The sequence below is a fragment of the Plodia interpunctella genome, chromosome Z, assembly GCF_027563975.2.
Source record: "Plodia interpunctella isolate USDA-ARS_2022_Savannah chromosome Z, ilPloInte3.2, whole genome shotgun sequence".
Lineage (NCBI taxonomy): Eukaryota > Metazoa > Arthropoda > Insecta > Lepidoptera > Pyralidae > Plodia > Plodia interpunctella.
The window spans coordinates 222,329-243,328 of NC_071324.2; the positions used below are offsets into that span (position 1 = coordinate 222,329).

General features: G+C 38.2%; 1 protein-coding gene across 6 annotated transcripts in view; it reads right to left on the minus strand.

Annotated features, from left to right (window-relative positions):
* Positions 1–61: 61 nt before the first annotated feature.
* Positions 62–21,000, minus strand: part of cyc (cycle) — a 63,578-nt gene continuing 42,639 nt past the window's right edge. For 2 of the 6 annotated variants that reach the window (XM_053767682.1, XM_053767680.2), the window contains 11 exons: positions 16,129–16,197; positions 13,854–14,190; positions 12,734–12,851; positions 10,886–11,089; positions 10,074–10,305; positions 9,406–9,609; positions 9,032–9,147; positions 8,610–8,803; positions 7,303–7,422; positions 4,761–4,887; positions 62–4,301 (listed from right to left, as the gene is read on the minus strand). In XM_053767682.1, coding sequence (XP_053623657.1) covers positions 4,138–4,301; positions 4,761–4,887; positions 7,303–7,422; positions 8,610–8,803; positions 9,032–9,147; positions 9,406–9,609; positions 10,074–10,305; positions 10,886–11,089; positions 12,734–12,851; positions 13,854–14,190; positions 16,129–16,197 — 1,885 coding nt within the window. In that variant the 3' untranslated portion in view covers positions 62–4,137. The remainder of the gene's footprint in view (positions 4,302–4,760; positions 4,888–7,302; positions 7,423–8,609; positions 8,804–9,031; positions 9,148–9,405; positions 9,610–10,073; positions 10,306–10,885; positions 11,090–12,733; positions 12,852–13,853; positions 14,191–16,128; positions 16,198–21,000) is intronic. The other 4 variants (XM_053767685.1, XM_053767684.2, XM_053767681.2 and 1 more) reach the window with 3 other exon arrangements.

Genomic DNA, 21,000 nt, shown 5'->3' on the forward strand with positions numbered 1-21,000 from the left:
TGAGACGTCGCAAGGCATCAGTGGATAGTAAATAAAACGCACAGCTAAATAAAACACAATATCCAAATACTTTATTTTAATAATAATAACATAATAAAGAAATAACTGTACTATAGAATTATCAAGACGAAAACAACAATTTACAACATACATTAAAAACTTATAAAGGCAAGTTTAAATCATAATCATACACCATCATAACATGTATTCTTAAGATTCAAAGACCAAGGGCAATCTAGTATGAAGCTTGGTCTAACTCGTCGGAGTTAGACTGACGAGTCGTGACGCTCTTCATCGGAACGCTTTTAGCGTCTACTTCATTACATATTAAGGCAACAAAGTTCTTTTTGATATTATTTTATATTTCGGTGCATTTTCAAAAAATATCTGAATAACAGTAAAATGTCATACATTTGTAACATAATTCATTTCAAGAAACGACCTACTCGATTTTTGTATATGACCTACTAATAATTGTTGGATGAAAATTAAATTTGGGCCAAAATGCCCATGGTCCTTTGGTTATATAACGACGATACCTGTATAATAATTGCACGAGTCCGCGAATACTATTAATACAAAGATTTATGCATGGTACAGTCAACAATATATGTAATAATATATCCAGGTCGACTATATCTGTATAATAATATAATTTGTTTAATGACATTAATTAATTGTTCTCTCAAAGTCACATTTAATGTTGACAGAAAAAGATATTCAGTTACGATGCGAACTTCATATACCTAATTGTGCAAGGCAAGTGGATACAACATGTATCAAGAACCGACTCGGCTGTATACTACGTTTAAACATGCAATGCGTGCGAGAGTAGATAATATAAGAAATGTCTACGCTACACTGTTTTCGGGACGTTAACAGATACATTTTTTCAAAGCCAGACTATGCCTAATGGCGCCCCATGATATTAACACTGAATCGACAACTTTTGACGATATTCATGCGAGCGAAGCCGCGGTTTAAATATAGTTTGGTCAATAATGTTTGCAAGTGGTCGTCAGGGGCACAGACAATCTGATCCAGGTGGAGAGCTCTATTTTTAAAAAATCGCGTTATATTGTTTCGCCCGAGGAATTATATTCAGCTGAAATTAAATGTAATGCTACTTATCTCAATTCGGTGTGTGGTATGTTGTAAAACAGATGGAATGGTTCGATGGAAGTGAAATTACAATACAATGACTTAATTGCAATAAGGACGCGAAGACTAAGCAGTAATGCTGCCGTGGCCGCTACAATATGTATCCTACACGAGTTTGAGTTAATTTCAAAATATCACAAGTTATCTTAAAACAGCGATGCCGCATCGAAATCTAAATTGTAAAGTGTTAGAATGGCCCTTGAACTTGGTCGAGTTAGAAATGAGCACGTTATATAACAGCACGCGGCAATTACCCTGAATTACCCATCCTTTCGGACCTGGCACCTGTATTTTTGGTTCCTAAATAGATCTAGAATAAGTATATTTTAAAATATTTTTTGCCACATGCTGTTCACGATGTCTTTTGGTCGAAATATAATAATTTATGATAGTCCTTAAAATTAATTAATAAATTAGGCCGCGTTTGGCTACTCTAACAGCGCGCGCTCGACGGAGGTTGCACGATCAAGAAATTATGTAATATCCGTCCGTCTTATATTCTTATTAGGATTATAAGGCTGCCCTACTGCTACTCAAAAGCTAATGCTTCTGAGTAGCTGTAGGGCATACTTGCATGAGTTCGGTTAGGTTACGGTTAGCTGTAACTCCGAACTACGCCTAGTTCGATTTAAACAATGTAGCTATATTTTTGCTAACAATACATACTTATGCACTTTAACGTTTTAACTTTGATAATTAAGCACCAATAAGCATGTTATATTGTGCAACCTCAACCAGAAACAAACTGTTTGAAATAATGTATAATATACCAATCAAATACGCTTTCGTAAGTATATTACCATAAAATTGTAAATAACATTTTTCATTTGTAATCTGAAACACAACCTTTTTTTTTTAAATTGGCATTTTGTGTAGAAATATTTTACAATTGAACGCATAATTTTTCGATTGTTTATTTACCAGCTTAAAATCGTCAAATTACATGAGACGGGACCGGCGCTATAGATTCTAAACTATTAACAATAATGCTTCACATATAATTGGTGTGTCCAATTATCACTTTATCGAGAGACAGTTTGCGATTTAGATTATAAACGGCGTTGTTTACAATCTTATGGCGACTGAGGTCGGACTGAGAATTAGCTAAACACTGTATCATCCAAATTAAAATTAATTTTGTGCAAGATATCTTTCATTTCTCTTTTTGTTTACATTTATATAGAAAGAGACGCACGAATTAAGCTTAAATTTAATTTAATTTAGTCCTAACGAGTAATTTTTCTACCGGGAATTTTCTTCCTAATAGTCTTGCCATTGAAATAAAATTTTAAAGTATATTAGGCTAACTACTGCGATCTATACAAAGAAGTTTAAGCAAACGTTAGACTTTAATTGTACTTATGTGTTTAGCTATTATGAGGCCGACAAAATCCACATTTTTTGCTCTGTAGTAGTAATGCATTTCGAAAAGATTTCGGCCTTCTATCATCATCGATAAAATCTGTCAGAACAATATCTCAAATTAATAAATCTGTCTGTAGCATGCAGGCGAAGAAGTTTGCAGATACGAGTATCATCTAATCAAGATTTAAGTGTGGTATTTTGAAATTCATATCCAAACACACAATTGGTCTTGTAAGATTTATCTTCAAACCGATAGGTGACGCAAAACAGTTTTACATCTCGCTATGGTTTCGTTTGCACATTCATGAGCCGAACTTATTTTAAGATTGTTTATTTTATTTTTTATGTTAAGAGATAAAATTTAAAAATAGGTTAAGTACAAAGATGTTATTTCTTCTAGTAGAGTTGCGAAATAAAAATAACGAGGTACTTACTGATAAAAAGTAACATTTTATGTGGTATGTCCAAATGAATAGCCGATATCAAGCAATCTCCCAATGCATTACTCTACGGGGCGGGCACATACGTCGTTACATTATCTACTGTCTAAATATAGACACGGTTATTAGATGAAATTCGATTTAATAATTAGGCACCTACAATAAACAGATACGTATATTGTACCTAATAAATTCGTGTATGCATAACAGGCATGATGATAAAATGAGCTCACGAAAATTGGAACAAACATAGACTGGAACAGCATTACCAGTGCTTTGTGTGACGCGCTCGGGTTGTACGATTCGAATAAAACTTTATTGAAATTTGGTATAACAGATAATTTCTATAAATTTTTTACAGTTTCATAAAAGGTCCGCCCGCGACTTAGGTATTAATATTTCTCCTGGAGATCTATTCTATCTCTGTACAAAGTTAATTTAACCTTTATTGTACAAGTAGACAACTAGACGGATTTTGGTGAAACTTGTGCTTTTAGAAGTTTCTTCAAAATGTAGTAGTCTAGTAGATTTTTAGTTTATTCGTTACAAAACTAAATACATCACTTCGTTTTCTGTAAATTACATACATGATCATCATGCCTGTTGCGTTGTTATTAGTATTACAATAATCATCGCTTGAGTCCTTTGCTCACATTTCAATCAATCCTGGCTTTAGCATATCAATGGCGTAATCGTTAAGTTTTCGCAATCGATATAATACGCCAAATATTATTATTAAATTCGTTAGATAAATCTAGAAAATACCTTCACCACAGTTTTATAAAGCTTTCTGAATGTAGTAGTGTACTGTATGTCTGTATCGAAGCTTGTCTAAGTGGGAATGCTCAATTTAAATACGTGTGCTAACAATTTGCATTAATTTGTTTTTAAATTGTTTTAGTGAGTAAAGTGTGCGCCAATGCAATTTCCGTGTCGTTATGTGGAACTATCGATAACATATTAGCTATATGTCAGCGATAGTAGCGCCGTCCTCTGCGGGACAGTGATTCGTGACGCGGACTACATACAAGCTAGTTGACGATATAGAAACTTAATTGTCACACCTCAATAAATAAGTAAAATAAAAAGATATCAGCAGCCATGCGCCGATGTTTCTAAGGATTACTTAACGATTACACCTGCATGGTATACCTAACTGTCCTTGATTGGATTAGGGCAGGGGCCAGGGCAGGCCTGAGAAGTTGACCGGGCCTCCAAGTCCCGCGTCGGCCTCCAGTAGACTCATGATGACTGCCATCGCTGCCTCGCCGTTGCCGTCAAGCCCGAGGGGTGGTAATGGGGGGCTGGCGGGGGGAGGAGTACCCACTGCTGCGCCTGTATTACGAGAGAAGAAATTTAAAGATCTAAGACGTGAATAAAATATGGAGAACCAAAGTTTAAATGTTATAGATTTAGACAAAGTTTAATACGACAATAGGAAATACGCACACATTTTTATTACTTCCATTAGATCTTCATTACTGATGCGTATGATATTATTTCTGAAAAACCTCTCCGAAAATTATATTCTCAGTTAGACGGAGAGATGCCTTCTGACATCTGATACTTCCACCATCTTAAATAAATTGCTTGAAAAGGTTTTTATCTCGATTCCACATGTTATATTACCCACCCAATACTAAAAACTGGTAATGTTTAATTCGCAATAAAGTATATTAGGAACGCTTTTTCAATAAACTTTAGCTCGTTCCCACTGTCATATAAGCCCCATTTAAATCTTGGCTTTTTTTTTAAAGTGTCGGGTTAGTCCATAAAGCCAGTCCCAGATCTTACCATTGGGTGGCGCCTGCGGGTGGTGCGGTGGCGAGGAGTGCGCCACCGAGCTGAGCGACACGTTGTTCCGCACCTGACCCAGCCCGAACGCGCACGGGTCCGCGCCCAGGATGTTGTCCACCAATGACTGTAGAACAAGCACAAACATAGTATCTAATAGAGAACATTAAGCAACGCTTAACGCAGATGGCGCATCAGCAAATGCGGTAAACAAACCTCCCGTTTTCATTCTTCTTAGAGCGCGGTCGTGCTATATTGTTTTTACGTCTGTCGACGGACAACGCAGAATTGTGCGTCGATTCAACGTAAATTAATGTCAAAACTTATGGAAAACAGCGACACGACGCGTCTTGTTTAGCAATGGGGCCTGGCCCATAGTAGACTCAGGTGTTTATCGGATATCTCACCACTGCCAAATCTTTGCCATTTGGGACAATTAACTTTATTTGTCAATGTCAAAATATGCTGTTTACATCACATGCTAGTGCTGCCCTCTGTCGAGATTACATGGCAGCAATATTCCCTATTAGACCTTTACAAAGTCGAGTATGATTCCATGTTTGCATTACAGGTTGCGTCCCATGTTTACAGTCAGGATTACAGTTCGGACTCGGAACGATCGATTTCAGACATGCTTTGTCAGATGTTGATAGATGAGTTCCAGAAATACGAATCATTTCAGAACGGCTGTCATCATTTGTTATATTTCCATAAATGTTTAATAAGTAAAATAAAACACCTAGGTATCCAGGCAATTGGGAAGAGTCTCTTGTGGTAGCATCTGTTCACGAGTTGACGCATGGGTCAGCCATGTAAAAGATGAGATAAATATGGAACTGTTTTTCTTCCTTTAGTGTTGTTTAACAGTATATCTTTGTAACAATGTCATTTTATATCTTGCTCTGATTCATCCAAATCGGTTGAGTAGTTTCGAAAATTTGCATGATATGGACAGACAAGGATTTAGCCTTCAAAATGAAAAAATGTTGTATTCCCGCAATGTTTGGATTACAAATTATTGATAGTAGCCGCTATTTAAATAACTAAAAATTTTACATTTTCATACTAGAGATAAAGATTTAAACTTTAAAAAGCACCTAAGATCGTTAATGTTTGATAATTGTTATTATAATTTAATCAAATTTTTTAACGATAGATAAAAATGAGTAATGTAATGACTAATGGAGAGACATGTCGGATACAGTTTTCTTTTTACACCACATTGTAAATAATGGAAACTCATGATTTTGCAAATAAATATACTTTGTAGTTGGTATCACGTAGGTATATAAATCTTACATGCCTATGTTTTGTCTGTTTCTGAAAATGAAAGTATTAATAGTAGATTATACATCAGTATCGCATTTAGCGAGCGGGTGGCTCGGGTGGCCTTGTAAATGTCCACCCAAGCAATTTTGCTTGATTGCCAGGAAATAAACAATCATATTATAAATAAGCATTCCAATATTTGTGGATGTAGGCGCCTGTTTGTCTTGGCCAATTAAGATGTTGGCCACTCATAAGATCATTGGACGAACCCTTGAGCAAACAATAAATATATAGGCAGAGATTTTACATTAAGATCTAGATCTTAAAAATGAAATTCTAGGCGGCTTACATCCAATCATAATGTCAAACTTTACGAACATTCATTCCAAAATTACGAGCATCAGAAGTAAAAAATTGTTATCTTGAATTTGTATACTCCGGTCAATCAGATGCACTAAATAATTTACAAGAAGTTAAAATTTTTGTCTGAAATAACTGAAAGAAACATCGAATGAGATAAAGGGCTACTGGATTTACTGTAAAACAAAAATAAATGGGGGACACATACAGATTAAACTAGCCGCAAAGAACGTTGAAGATTATGCCATTACTTTGCGCTTCGACTGACGTTGTTTGTCAGGTGACCGCCGCGTTCTAGATGGTTCCACACCTCACAAGTAATATATACAAATGTTTATATTCGCGTCATGCCAATATATAACAAACCTACTATTTCGAGTAATGTCATCACACAAATTCATTGCGACTTCAAAGTACCTTTCTTGCCATTACTAAATCAGAATAAATTAAACCAACTTGGAAAATAATTATAATCACTAACAGAGAACCGAAAGTACAATCCACGATAGGTAGAAATGGCATATTGCACTGCTGTGGCATAATACATATTTTTAATTTAACATTTTTGATGATCGTATTAACCAATAGCAGGCTTGCTTCACGTGCAACCCTTGCCTATTTGCCATCTCGACTATTATGCCTGAATATTCAAAAGCAATTTAAGCCTCTCGTGCTGTCTCTGTCTAGTGAGAGATGTAGTCACGAGGTGGCCGTGGCTTCATTAGGGAAGTTCGGGGTTTTTGGTCCAAACAACTGTTAGCTCGTACAAATATTAAAACAGTCAACCTGGATCTCACGACGAAATTCTGACGTTTGAGACCTTCCGACAACCCTCCTTGCTTTTTAATATTCGGCCGTTAGTCTCCACCTATCGCGGACAATATTAACATATTCTGCGCTACTGAAGACTAACCTGATCTTCAACTAAAATGTCTTGCAACAATTCGGGCGACAAGTCCACAGAGTCCAAGGACGGTGAGAAAGCCAAGGAGCGATCGGCGGCGGCCTCTTGTTCGCCTTGGGCGGAGTCGCACTGCACGGCATCAAAACCCACGTCAATATGAAGTGGACTAGAATAACCCTGGCATGCAATATAGCCTCAATCTATCGGGACATTCTCGACATGGTTTATTCCATTAAGACACCAACTCGGACTAGAGCGTGCTCGGAGAACAGTAATTTTTCTTTCCCTTCATCTACAAAACTAAGAAGATTGTAGATATAGGAAAATCAAAATTACTCACCCTAGCCTAATGAACTGAAAGTTTTCTAGTTTAAAATTTAATATTTTATCTTATCGTGCCTAGTGAACTAGTTTTGCTATCAATTTTGCTATCAAGTGATGATATCACACTACCTGGCATATCTAGCGTGGGCGCGGCGTTCGGAACATCAGCTATCTTATAATGACCTCCCTTTTTACCCTAATAAAGTATATATGTTGTGGACCAATTAATAAACAGGGTCTTTATTCATAATGTCCGTGCACTACGAATACTTAGGACAAATTAATTACAATTTTAACTTCCTTATTAATCACACTGCCTCGACCGACATATCATATCATATGTATTCGATTACTAACTTATGTTAACCATACCACGAAAATGTAATGACAACCGTTTTTAAAAACTGGTTTTAATTGCTCTGTTCAATAAGTTGTCTCAAGGGTGGGTGACGATCCTGCCTCATAGGACGTTAATTTGAACGATAATGCCCGGTTGATGTTATTTCTATATTTGTTACTACATTCCCCATCATATTGGGCATAATTAAAATTAACCGGGCAGCTTTGAAGTCTATTTTCTATCTCCTGGTCCATAACATATACATGTAAGATATTGCGCGAAGCGAAGCCTTCGAAGACAAATCAATAAATTTTCGTCAAAATGGAATCTTATCTTAATCATTTCGTCAAACAGGAACGGCTGCTCGGGCTTCTCTAATTAGCAAACAGAAGGTAACTATGTTGACCATCCACCCACCTGGTTTACCAAACGATATTGGCTCTGCTACAAGAAGCGATGGGCGATCGTTAAAAAAAATCTTACGCTACTATTATTAGATTGCATTTTGAATGAATTTAACAATCTAATAATAAGAATTCTTTAGTAATCACCCATCACTATATAGGTCCACCGAAACACTGGTACTGCCAGCCGATGAGATCTTTCAATCTCCAATAATGTTCGTGAGTAAAATTAGGCTAAATGCACCAACCTGTTGGCTGAACACCGCGTCTTGCAACAAATCCCCTGGCAGATCCGGGGAGAATTCAGATGAGGAGCACCGAAGCGCTTCCTCTGCTATGGCGCTGCCGATCTTGTGGGACTCCACTTGTGAGTCAATCAACCGCTGCACCTCGGTGTCCGTTTCTGAAACCAGCACGTGCTCAGCCGCCGACTCGCTGCTCGCTACAACACGCATACACAACGTGTATCCGCATCATTGCATTATCACAAAAATATAGAGTAAAGGAAGAATAGGATAAAATATGAATTTAAAAGCTATTCTACATAGAAGAGAGAAAATGTTGGTTAAGATATTTCATCGCATCTTATAAGAAATACGATTTATATAATTTTTTTTTGTTATGTGCCTACGCTACTATGAGAAAACTAAATAAAAGCGAGTGGTCTCACTCTGTCGGAACATGTCGTAGGAAGCGTGCGCCTCGGGCTCCTCGCTGGTGTCCATCGAGTCCAGTACTGTCGTGTTGTTGGCCACGAGGCACTCCACGTCTTTAGTCCAAGGATTCCTGCAGGAGACAATCGCTACCAGTTACTACTATTCAGTCATGTCTAATAACACTTTATATACATTTTCAGCGACCAACGCTTGCTTCGGGCGGATTTCCCACGGGAACAGGTCCCTACATTTCTTCCTGGAAAAAGTACTGTCTTATTTTTAACCTATGTGCGAAATTACTAAAATATTGATTGATAACATAACACGCTAAGAGTATCAAACTTCTCGGAGGATCGATACGACAATTTATCAGTTGAGTGGGACTAACCTAAATGGCTTGAAATGGGTTTGGATCCTCGCATGGGTCCCATCCTTGCGCCTGAAGGAGTACGGCGGCGTGTGCAGCGCCTCTCTGCGCAACAACGCGGCCTTGTGCGTGCGCGCGACCGCGCCCAGCTCGCCGCCCGACACGTACTCGTACAAACTGGTGCCCAGGAGCTCTTGCGGCAGGAAGCCGAGTGCTAGCGTCACTCTGCAACGAGACGATGCTGCTTACTTTGCCTAACAGATTCAACAGAGAAAGTAAGGCCGCGGCCCAATTGCTCCGTCGTTCTGTGTTGTTTTGACGTCAGTCGACGGACAACGCAGAAATGTTTGTAGATTCGATGTACGTCGACGCACGTTAATGCCAAACCTGTGTAAAACAAAGGAGTGGCAACGCGTTATGTCGACGCAAAGAGCCTTGGAGTCGGGCCTAAGTCGAGCGGCATTCTGCCAGAAAACCCACTTCGCACGATGTTCTGCGTCTTTAGTTTCTCAGCTAAATTTTATGGCCACAATGTAATGTACAAATCATTATGCTGTTTGTATGCTGTCATTTAACTTTGTAAACTATTTATAAGTGAAGATTATTTCGCAGCCTATAACAATATACGTACTGTACAGACTATAATAAAAAAATATCTGAAAACCAACCACAATTTGCATTGCAATTACCTTTGATCAACAAATAGGAACTTCCCATCCGTAGCATGTCGCGACACGTACTGCAGCCTGCGAGTGGGGGGCACCACGGCCGCAACGGGGCGCGCGGGCGCCGGCGCTAGGTCCGGCAGCGCCCGCCCCACCGCCACCAGGCACGACAGGTTACATGCTTCGCCCTCCTCACCCCCTTCGGACGTGCGCCCGCCCTCACACATCTCTGCTGGTGCCCACGATTTTAAGTAACCTGAAAGTAAGTCACAGATTAATTAGTCCATTACCTACTCGCCGGCAGCCAGTAGCCATTGTATCGCGACATGGTAACATTAATTGTCATCTGCTGGAGCGATTTACGTGATTGGGGACTATCTAATGGGGAACCCTAGAACCGAAGATTCGGGCGCTCTCTAGTTTAAAAGCCTAATACCACTTTGGGGTTACTGAACCAGACGAGTAAGTATGTATCATCTCATCTGGCAACGGTCACCTTGGGAGGTCATGTGCAGCAGTGACTCTTCGGCTAAAGTGATAATGAAGATTGTCTGTCATTTGTTTACATCCTTAATGATAGGACGCTAGCCTACCTTATGGGTGGATAAGGAGCCACAGAGCTCGTTTTAATTATTTATTATTTCATACTCAGTGGGCAAGACAACGGGTAGGTACCCTCTTAGCGTCGAGTCCTTGTTACCAATTATTAGTCGTCAAACTAATTGAAATGATTGACCACACAACTTTTCTTCTTATTGAAGGGTTGCTCGTGTCCGCGGACTATTCGCTACACCTGTCTACTATGATTTATACCTCATTTTGTTGAGCATACTCACCAGTGCATTGAACCACACAATACTTCTTCTCATTGTGTTTCTTACGCATGTTGGTGGGGGGGTCGGCCTCTTCTTTGATAGGCGCGGGGTCGGCGTCGGGCGGGGGCTGCAGTCGGCACTTGATGCGGCAAAAGAAGGAGCGCCGCGCCCCGGGGCACAGCCGCGACGCCCCCGCCACCACGTCGGCTTTCACGGGCAGCATGGCTACAAGTAGAAACCAGATTTAGGTCCACTTTCTCACCTATCCAACACTTGTAGAATACATCAGATATTTTATCAGCAAGCGGCCCTTAAGAGGAGGCCCTATGGTGGAGTTCTTACAATCGAACTAAAAAATCCTTGAAATTGAACTAATTTATAATTTATAACATTAAATTGTGTGCTTAATAAATATATTGCTGCCATATTATAATGATAAATGCGGCAGTTTGGATTAACATCTGTTACTCAATGTTGAATAATCCGCTTGTTGATTTACGATGAAAGTTCGGATGGCATGGGTAGAAATAATTTGGAATAGTATAAGTACAAATTCATCTCGAAAATGTTCAAGGAAACGAAGCTGTCATTCTCATTTATAAACCGACAATTTTTTTTTCATTTACAAATATTTATACAAAACTATCAATCAGCATCTTATCAAATTACACCATGCAATAAACTTAATATTCAGTCATTGAACATTTTAATAAAAAAAAACCAATTGATGACACAGTAGCTGTATGTAGAATGCAACAGATGGCCTTGCACAAATCATGTTCCGTCAACAAAGTATCACATCGCGCGGGTGGGTCATTCACTACCAGACCACACTCAGCTGACCACATGTGGTCAAACGGTTAAGTTAAAACAAAATATTGCATGTCATATAAAAGTAAAAACAATTTAAATTATTTTGTTAAACATGTCAAACATGCTTTTTATTGATTTTTAACATTAGCATTAGATATCTGATTATTATTAAAAAAAAAAACATTTTTTATCTGCATATATAGAAAAAAATGCATATTACAGAAACGCGTGAGTTGTTTCAAAAAGAAAACTAAAAGTGAATAACCCGTGCGAGTGCAACAGAACAACACAATGCAATAGTGCAGTGGCTAATGCGTCGCGAGCCACTTACACGTGCCGCCGATTGCATAGGTACTCGTGTATACCTAGTATAGGTAATAGTAGATATTTTCTCCGTTTCCTTACGTCGAGTTACGGTTTCGATTAAATGTTGTGCGTATTTTATATTTATTTTATTTTGTAATCTCCAGTTACACAATATACACCTACACTGGCCTTCGCTACTGGTATTTAGTTTTAGCTTGAACGCATTAGTCTCTGTGACTAGATTCCGGATCAGGAAATTTCCTTATTGTGTATCAGACCTACATTTATGAGTACTTACGTTTACGTAACTTACATTCCTAAACAACCTCAACCTCAACTAAGCTACGCCGCACATTCATTCATCAAAATCTGTCTTATAAGTATAGGGAAGGACGATGTATATTGCATTACTCAGACCGAAATTAGCACGTTCAAAACGAAAAACACATTGAGTATGTATAAGAGAGATAGGTAGTAGGGCAGTTACCACCACCAACTATATGTACAACAGCTTTTTCACCGTGAACGTCGGTTTAATCCGAGAAATATTGTCGTGTCGTGCGTCTTTCGCGAGTGTCGTATATATCCGGCCAAAAACCACTGAAAGTGTTGCAGTGAAAGGGTTAATGAGACCTAATAATGAACTCTTGCAAAATTGGTGAATTATTAGAAATTCTGTACATTTTTCCCAGACAATTATCATATTCCACAAATTGTAGAAAAAAAGAGAATAATTTAAACAGAACTCACTCTTGGCATCGATGAGGCGCTCGCGGGGGCTGAGGTCGGACGAGGAGAGCTGCTCCTTCACCTTGGCCACGTCCTTCGGATGGAGGATGTCGAACAGACTCTGTCCGAGCAACTCGGACTGAAAGTGTGGAAATTTATATGAAGTACAATCAAATCTCTATAAAGGAAATACTTTGAGAGAAAATAAAATCGTTCCGGAGGGCTTCATTGCTGGCCCATATGCAAAGAAAAACTTGTAGATACCAGCTCTGCTTCTCTTCCCGCGGATATCGTAAATGACAATCAAACACGGATAGGCCTTCAAACTGGGGATTTCTCTTAAAGGCGATGGGTGATGAAACGGTCACGTTTTACAATCAAGTTCACAAAGAAAACCAGGCCGTTGTAAGGGATAAATACGTGATAAGGTGTATACAGTATCTCTGTAAATAAAATACCTCCTCGAACGACCAACATCGAAGTAACATATGTCTCCGGGAGATTCATTGAGATGTTTATAAAATATTCTGATTTAAAGCGAAGTAGGTACAGCAATCGTGTCACTATTATGCTGGCTACACACTATCGCGTCACTAAATGAACATATTAGCGTAGTTTATTTTATTTACCGCAAGCAATGTGTGCTGGAGCCACAAACATTTATCGAAATGTTTGGCAATAGTGTATAGCCCTATTATAATCAAAACAATAATTGTCTTTAAATAAATAATAAGATGAACGGCACAAGATCGAACCAAGCGAAAATCGAAATATTACTTTAGCAACATTGTTACTTAAAACCTGCACTTCAATAACTTTATCGTATCGGTCAATAAACTTGTTAAATAAGAGTTTTAGTGCTTGTTGGCCGACATCGAAACATTCGTAATATTTATATTTTAGTTTTATAATTGTCCACTAGACATTGTTCGGCCAGTGCAGCTCATGCTCTCTCTCATCTAGGCGTATTCCAGGTTACATTCGGAATATTGACGCCAACTATTACTTTCTCGTAAAAAGTAAATCATACAATTTTGAAAATTCGGCTGATCAGTTCCTAGTCGCCTCATACGACATCCACGGGTGGCTGTGGAGTGGTCCTAATTTAGAGCGAGGACCACACGAATATGAAGATAATCACCTGCTCATAATGCAGCATCTTGCTGACAGAGGTTGACACATACAACAGACGCCCTCTATCGCAGCCGACGACCAACAAGAAGCAGTCATGAGCCGCGTGCAGGATCAGGGCATTGAGCTCCCTTTCAGAGAGGAAGGCGGGGCGGGGGCGCGCGGTGAGGGGACAGGCCGACAGCGCCCCCCGCACCGACCGCAGGTGCTGGACTGCCATGCGTAAGACCGTCAGCTTGTCGAGCTTCCTCGCCATAGCACCACACATCGGCACCATGGAGCTCAGCTCCGTTATGTACGTGTTCATCTTGTCGCGCCGGCGCTTCTCGATCTCGCTGTGGTTTTGCCTGTGGGACAGACTGTTGTTAGTACAAGATCTGGGATGGCCGCAGAAGAATAGAAATATGAACAATTGGCGAACAGCGTGCAAAGCAAAGCCTTGCTCAAATCTGGTGTGCCTGCCCAATTGGGGCATTGTCATTCGTGGATGCATAAAGAGCATGCCATGGCCTGAACCAATACGCGAGAAATATAGCACTAAGCACTATTGGAACTCGACATAATATTTTTTTTTACACCCATCCCGCGGCCATTCGAGGCGATAGTTGCTTATCTGCGAATTGCTGTGCAAGGAGAGACAAGATATTTGAAAACGTCTTTGATTAAGATTATCATTTGCATTAAATTACTTTCGCGTAATAAAGGGAAAGAGATAGAGATGTAAGAAAACAGAAGTCAAATTGTTCATACCTACGTAATAAGCTTACTGGCATTAGGTCCTGTCCGCACTGCGAGATTTCACCTTCTTTCACTAATTTATAAATATTTCAGCTCCTCGCCAATTTTCGCCCGAGCGAATATTCTAGTAAGATTCAATTTGATGAACCGCGCGGTGAAATCTCGTAGTTCAGACAAGACTTAACTCATCACATAATACAGAAAATAAATTCGCATGCACAAATCGACTATAATGCAGCGGCATCATCATATAATCTGATAGCGTTTTAAGTACACTTTTTTAAGTGAAGGTCATGCTAAAATATACCGTTTTAAAAATATAATAATTGAAATATTCAGTAAAAAAAATTAATACCTTTTTCTGATCAAACTGTGGTAACATGAAACAAATTGATTGCTATTTAATCAAGGTCCCATTAGTGAAATTAAACTGATACAGAATGCAGTCGGAAGTCAAAGCTTGTGGTATCTCCATTAATTTACGGATTTGGAATCGATAGTGCTCGCTTTGACTCGGGTATCGCATGCATCGATTGTCTGAATGTGACGTATGAAATATTCAGAGACGACGGCGGTTAAGTAGCTTATACAGCTGCAGGAAATACCTCTTCAATTGGTCCTTTAATAACGACAACTAGCGATGGGCGGGTCGTTGTGTTGCACGAGGCAACATCATTTATTCAGTAACTACATGGTCAGTCAATTTTAGTTGTAAATTGGTTGTAATTTAAATTATATACTCGGAATGTATGTTATTAGTAGGTATGGGTACAATAACAATATCAGGATTTTTTTAAGCAGTAAGAAAAGTAATTTTGTTTACGTTGTCTTATATGCTTTTTTCGCAAAGAAATCTAAATGAAGAAGCTGCCATGATTCCAGTCCTCTGCCCGGTGACGGGTAACCGGTGTCCGGAGAATACCAGAGCTTTTATGTACCGTCGGCTGAAACTCCATACATTTATTTTTTTTCCTAGGAATTGAGGTTCAATTCTTATTCCCTAGGAATACAGTTCAAAAGTATGTATGGACTTTTGCCGCCGACCGAGTAATTATGCACATCAAGGTGTACGCTGTTGCTGAGCTTAGACATTTCTTTCGTAAATACTGGCGAATAAACTATTTTGTAATTCTAATAGGTTTGGCAATTTCGAATGTTGCAATTAAATGTATCTTACAATCTAATTTTTAAATATAAAAGTGATGGCAAAGGCTTTGGTCAGAAAGAAAATTTTCTATGTCTTTCTCAAAACTCTTCGCTGGACCGTAAAAATCTGCAGCCCATTTATTTGTTGATTGTCTGTTTCTGTCCTTCCTTAACAATCCCTTGACAACATTGATAACATTAAGTCCTATTAGTAACAAATTAATTAGACAACGTTAGTAAATACTAAATTTATTTCAATTATATTCGAATTATTATAGTTACCAAACAGCGCTCCCTCGAGTTTCGGCATATCGAATAGTCTATGTATTACTTTGAGCCCGTGTCTATAGTTTTATTTGTCATCGCACCTCAAGGTTAAAAAGAAAAGGTAGAATACTCACTTCTTGTCGGGCAGCGTGCGCGTGGAGCGCGCGTCCTCGCCGTCGTCCTCGTAGGCGCTGCTCGTAGCGCTGCAACAAGCGAAGTTTTGTTATTTACGGGTTGTCCTCATTGAGAATTCGAGATGAAACGATGCAACATGAACATATATACGTAATATATATACGTCCCCCGCATTATCTCAACACACGAAGCTTATCAACTCACCATGGTGCAGTCTCACGATGTATGTAAATTTCGATGTCTGTTACGTTTAACCATTTTTGACCATATGCATGGTCAGCTCCGTGTTGGCCCATGGTGAAATAACACGTTATTTGAATTATTATGTTCCGATTAAAGGTACTCATTTTAACTTCGTTATGATAATATTGGGTGTAGTCTAATAAGACGATAATTAGTTTTAATAGAATCTGGTAAAATGTTTCGTATTCTTTATTTTCTATATTAGATGATCACATCACTTAACGGAATTCCGAAACGAAATTATTGAAAATGCCATTTTATTTTTTCACCATATTTTCTATGGTGAATAAAGTCAATCATCTTCTTATCAGATAAGATTTGCATTTGCAACGAATTAAAATATATTTTAGATTTTGTTATACTCGACGGCGTCGAGTACCAAATATCATTATAGTTGTACTTGACAGAGACTTTCACGCGGAAATGTAAAGGATATTAATACTATTTACAATTAAAATCACTTGAATAGGGTAAAAAAGCAATGACCTATGACTTATTAATGGGTCTGATTTATATCCTCCGGACCAAATACCTAGCCGATGAAGGATGTTAATTTCTTTCCAAAACACCTTACAACCAATTAAACATCAAAGAGTCGACGCAAACGGAGCAAGTTTACAACACTATAGTACAGGGGCTTAGGGACGGAAGTTTGATTGCCTAATAACTTTACAAGATTACTTTAATTAATACTTGCCATATGGACGTGACCTCACATGTCTTGATCACTAAACTTGTAAATATTGATGATCTTTATGCCAACAGCCAAACGGATTTTATCAAAGACTAGATGTTGCCCGGGGCTTCGCTCCCGTGGGAATTTTGAGATAAAATATATAGCCTATAGCAATTTTGAATAATGTGCCTTTGTAATAGTGAAATAATTTTTGAAATCGGTTCGGTAGTTTCGGAGATTACCAGCCTCGAACATACAAAGTCACAAACTCACAAACGCTTACCTCTTTATTTTATCAAAGACTAGCAGTGTTAGCAATAACACAATCGACAAGAAGCAAAAACAAAGACAGGTTTTGGAAATGTGGATTATGATCCGTCGTCATTGAAAATTAGGCTTAGACAGTTACCTTCACCACGCGCAGGTGTTCCCAGCTTATGTTATTGTGAATTATAAGTCATGTAATTATATGAAATAAGTAAAATTATTACGCTGAACAACGTCCCCCGTTATTGTAGCTGATCTGTTTGAATTGAAGATCAAATGATAAAATGTTGTGGGCTGTGTCGGTACATAAGAGATATTTAAAAAATATGAGGGAGTGTTCTTTATGGGACTAATAGAAGCCAAAACATTTTTTTTTAATATCTGCCTATCTGTCGCTGTATTTGTTCACACATCACGCAAAAACTATTGGATATAATTTGAAGCAATTTTCACAGCTGTATAGTCTAAGTTAATATCTGGTAAAGGTTTAATCGCGATTACTTATTAGAATAAATATTGACAATAATTCATTAGTGGACACACGAAATTCACGCGGGCGAAGCAGCGAGCAAAAGCTAGTCTCTTGTAGTTTAGATGGTCGGTTAGTAGAATAAGGCATGTGCCGGTTTAAAAAAACAAACCCTATATGTTACCGGCTTCCTAGCTATACAACAAAAAAGTTTCATTCATACCCGTCCAGCATTTTTGGAGATTAGCGTGTACAAACAAGCAGACATTTTTTTTAATATGCTTACTTTATTACTGTTTTTTCATCGCCCTAAATTACATTTTTGTAAATATAGTATTAAATGTACAATTTTTTTACTGTTTTTTATATGTATTGATAATTTATATTGATGAAAAGAAAAACCGGCATTCATCCATACAACTTCAGTTTAGTCACCTTCCAAAGAATAATAATAACAAAACTTAGATACGTACAGACTGACTAAACAAGCGGTGCCGGAAAGGCCGGGGTGTTAGAACTGTAAGAGATGACCGCAAATTTAAAAAATAAAAGCTTGTAATAACAAGCTGTAGCAAAATCTTGCTCCGTGAAGGAAGGCAAGCGTGAAGCAATTACGTCATCAACTCGCATAAGTTGCCCTCTCGAGCCCCTATATAGGATACTCAAAACTGCGGCTATTGTACAACTGTACAGGGCTCTAGTCTATTGTGATATCTGATTGTGACTATTTTCAAATAATAGTTATTTTTTATTAGACTTTGTGGACTAATTAATATTGATACTAAGGGTCTATTTCACCACATTCTGATAAAATATTATATGGTAATCAGGATTTACGTCAGGCAGGCGGTCGGTGGTAAAATCACAACCAAATTTTCAAGTTTAAAAGTTGGATTGATTATGTTAACCCGGGCTGTTTGTCACATTTTCGTTAGGCCGAATTTAATGAAATTTGAAATATAATGATTAGTGTTCAAAATGTGCTCGGCTATGATCACTCTTTTCTGAAAGGAGCGGTTTCATAACAGAAGCGGTTCCCCGCTCCATTTGCCTCTGCCTCGCGTGCTGTACACACCATAAGTACAGTCCACATTTCTCTAAAGCATATTTATTGATACAGCCTGCCAACCGTGGCCTGACAACGCTTTGAGATCAGTTTGTTTGCACGCTCAGTGGTTCAAAGCGCTTTGCAGTTAGATTGCATTGCAATATTTGTAAGTGTGCTCGCCGTACTCGGAAACTACTCTAATAAATTTTATTTACATATTAGCAGTAATTATATGAGAAACCAATTTAGAGTCAAATTCTACATATCCCACAGATGATGGTTATTTATTTGCCAAACAGATCGACGTTATTTGACATTTTAAAATATATTTCTTGTGTTATTTTGCACACATCGAGCCCCTATCACGGAAATTGTAATTTTATTTGATTCATGCGCCCTACCAGGGCGCTTCATATTGTGCTTTATAGTTAGCGCGACCTGTCTGCTTTTAACATTTCACCCCTACCAAAACTGTAAATTTTATTTAAACAAAAACTATTAAATTCAAAATAACTATTCAAATCAGGTACTTTTTTCTAATGTCAAAAATTTTATTTAAAGCTTGTATGCCAGTATAATGTATTACTTATGATATCACGGATTATGGAATCAAAAGGCATTTCTAATAATGCTATTGAAAAAATAGTAAATCACGTAATTAATAAAACTGATCGATCAGTTAAAGTGACATTTAATTATCGTGTTTGATTATTTAAATACCTTCATACATTTTATTCATTATCCAGTCGAATAGCCAATAAGGTGAATTACAATAGGCTACCCAACTACAGAAATCACAATAGGCTGTTCACAATGAAACCGTATGGATCGAATGCAGGCAGGTGCAAGCCGTAGTCGTGGTTACTTATAGCTATCGGCCCCACTAATTGGCCCTTTTCGGCGACGATTCGCGTTGAAAGGGTTACGGCACGGCGTTTGTGGGGCTTTAGCCGCACTCCACTTCCAACTACAAAACATTTCTTTTTAATCTTAAGGCTTTCTTTGTAATTTCGTTAAGTGTTTCATTTTACGGCTTTATTTATTGTATTTTTTATATGTTTATTATATTTATATAATGTTAAAAGGACAATTGCTAGTACAAAAAAATATATATAATACATTAAAACCACGAGATTTGTGTGAATGGCTGCAACCTTGCAAACTTTGTTGAAAACAGTACTACTAGTACAATTTTCCATGTCGTCGCTTCTATTCTCAAAACTTCTGCTATATCGGCGCAAACATTCGGAAAAGAAAACATTCGCTTTCGGGAGATTCGGATTTACTCTCTGTATGGTTCCGATTCCACTTTCATTGGTAACGTATTTTGTCTAGTCGTTAATAGTTACTACAAAAATGGAACGGCACATTTACAGACACAGGGCGGGTTCTCAACTACCTGTAGTCCTGTAATCATGACTTGTATTTGATATAGAGCCACTCAGGAGCCATCTCCTCGCTGAACTCACGAGTGCTATTATTACGAGAGCCAGTCATGTACATTAGAATAACAGTTGCGACGATTCGCTTCGAATCCCAGGATCGTAGGACCTCACGCAATATCCTCTACGCAATGGAATGCTAACCGTTCTCAGATAGTTGAAGGACAAATTAGCGTAACTGTCTGCAGTACAGAAGTGTTGCCGTTTTTCCATGGATGGGCAACGAATGGAAGTGGTTGGAAAACTGTATCCTATATTCTCGCAGTGTTATTTTAACCTGTAGAACAGAAACTTGGTCAAAAAGCAGTTCTCCGCACAGTAAATTCCATTTGTTTCTATTACTTTTATTTTTATTTTTTTATATACACTAACAAAATCTTACAGTAAGTTTAAACTACTTTACACTCTACTACTTGAAAATTGTTGCACTCACTGAACTCTGCTGCATGAAAAAAAAATCGCAGTAATCTTGCATAGCAAACATGGGAATGATAAAAGATATAAGCAAAATAAGGGCTGTTCGTCCTAACATGGGCAATATTACAGTTAAATTGTAATAATGCTCGCCCGAGCGTTGGAACCAATGTACTAAAATTATCAAGGTATGCTATATTGTGGGTAGTGTCGTGTAGGCTGTTTCTGAGTTCGACTATTGTATGTCATCGATTGTGTACAGGTATATAAGGTATCCTTCTACGCTGTATGTATTTTGCCCAGGTGCCTTAT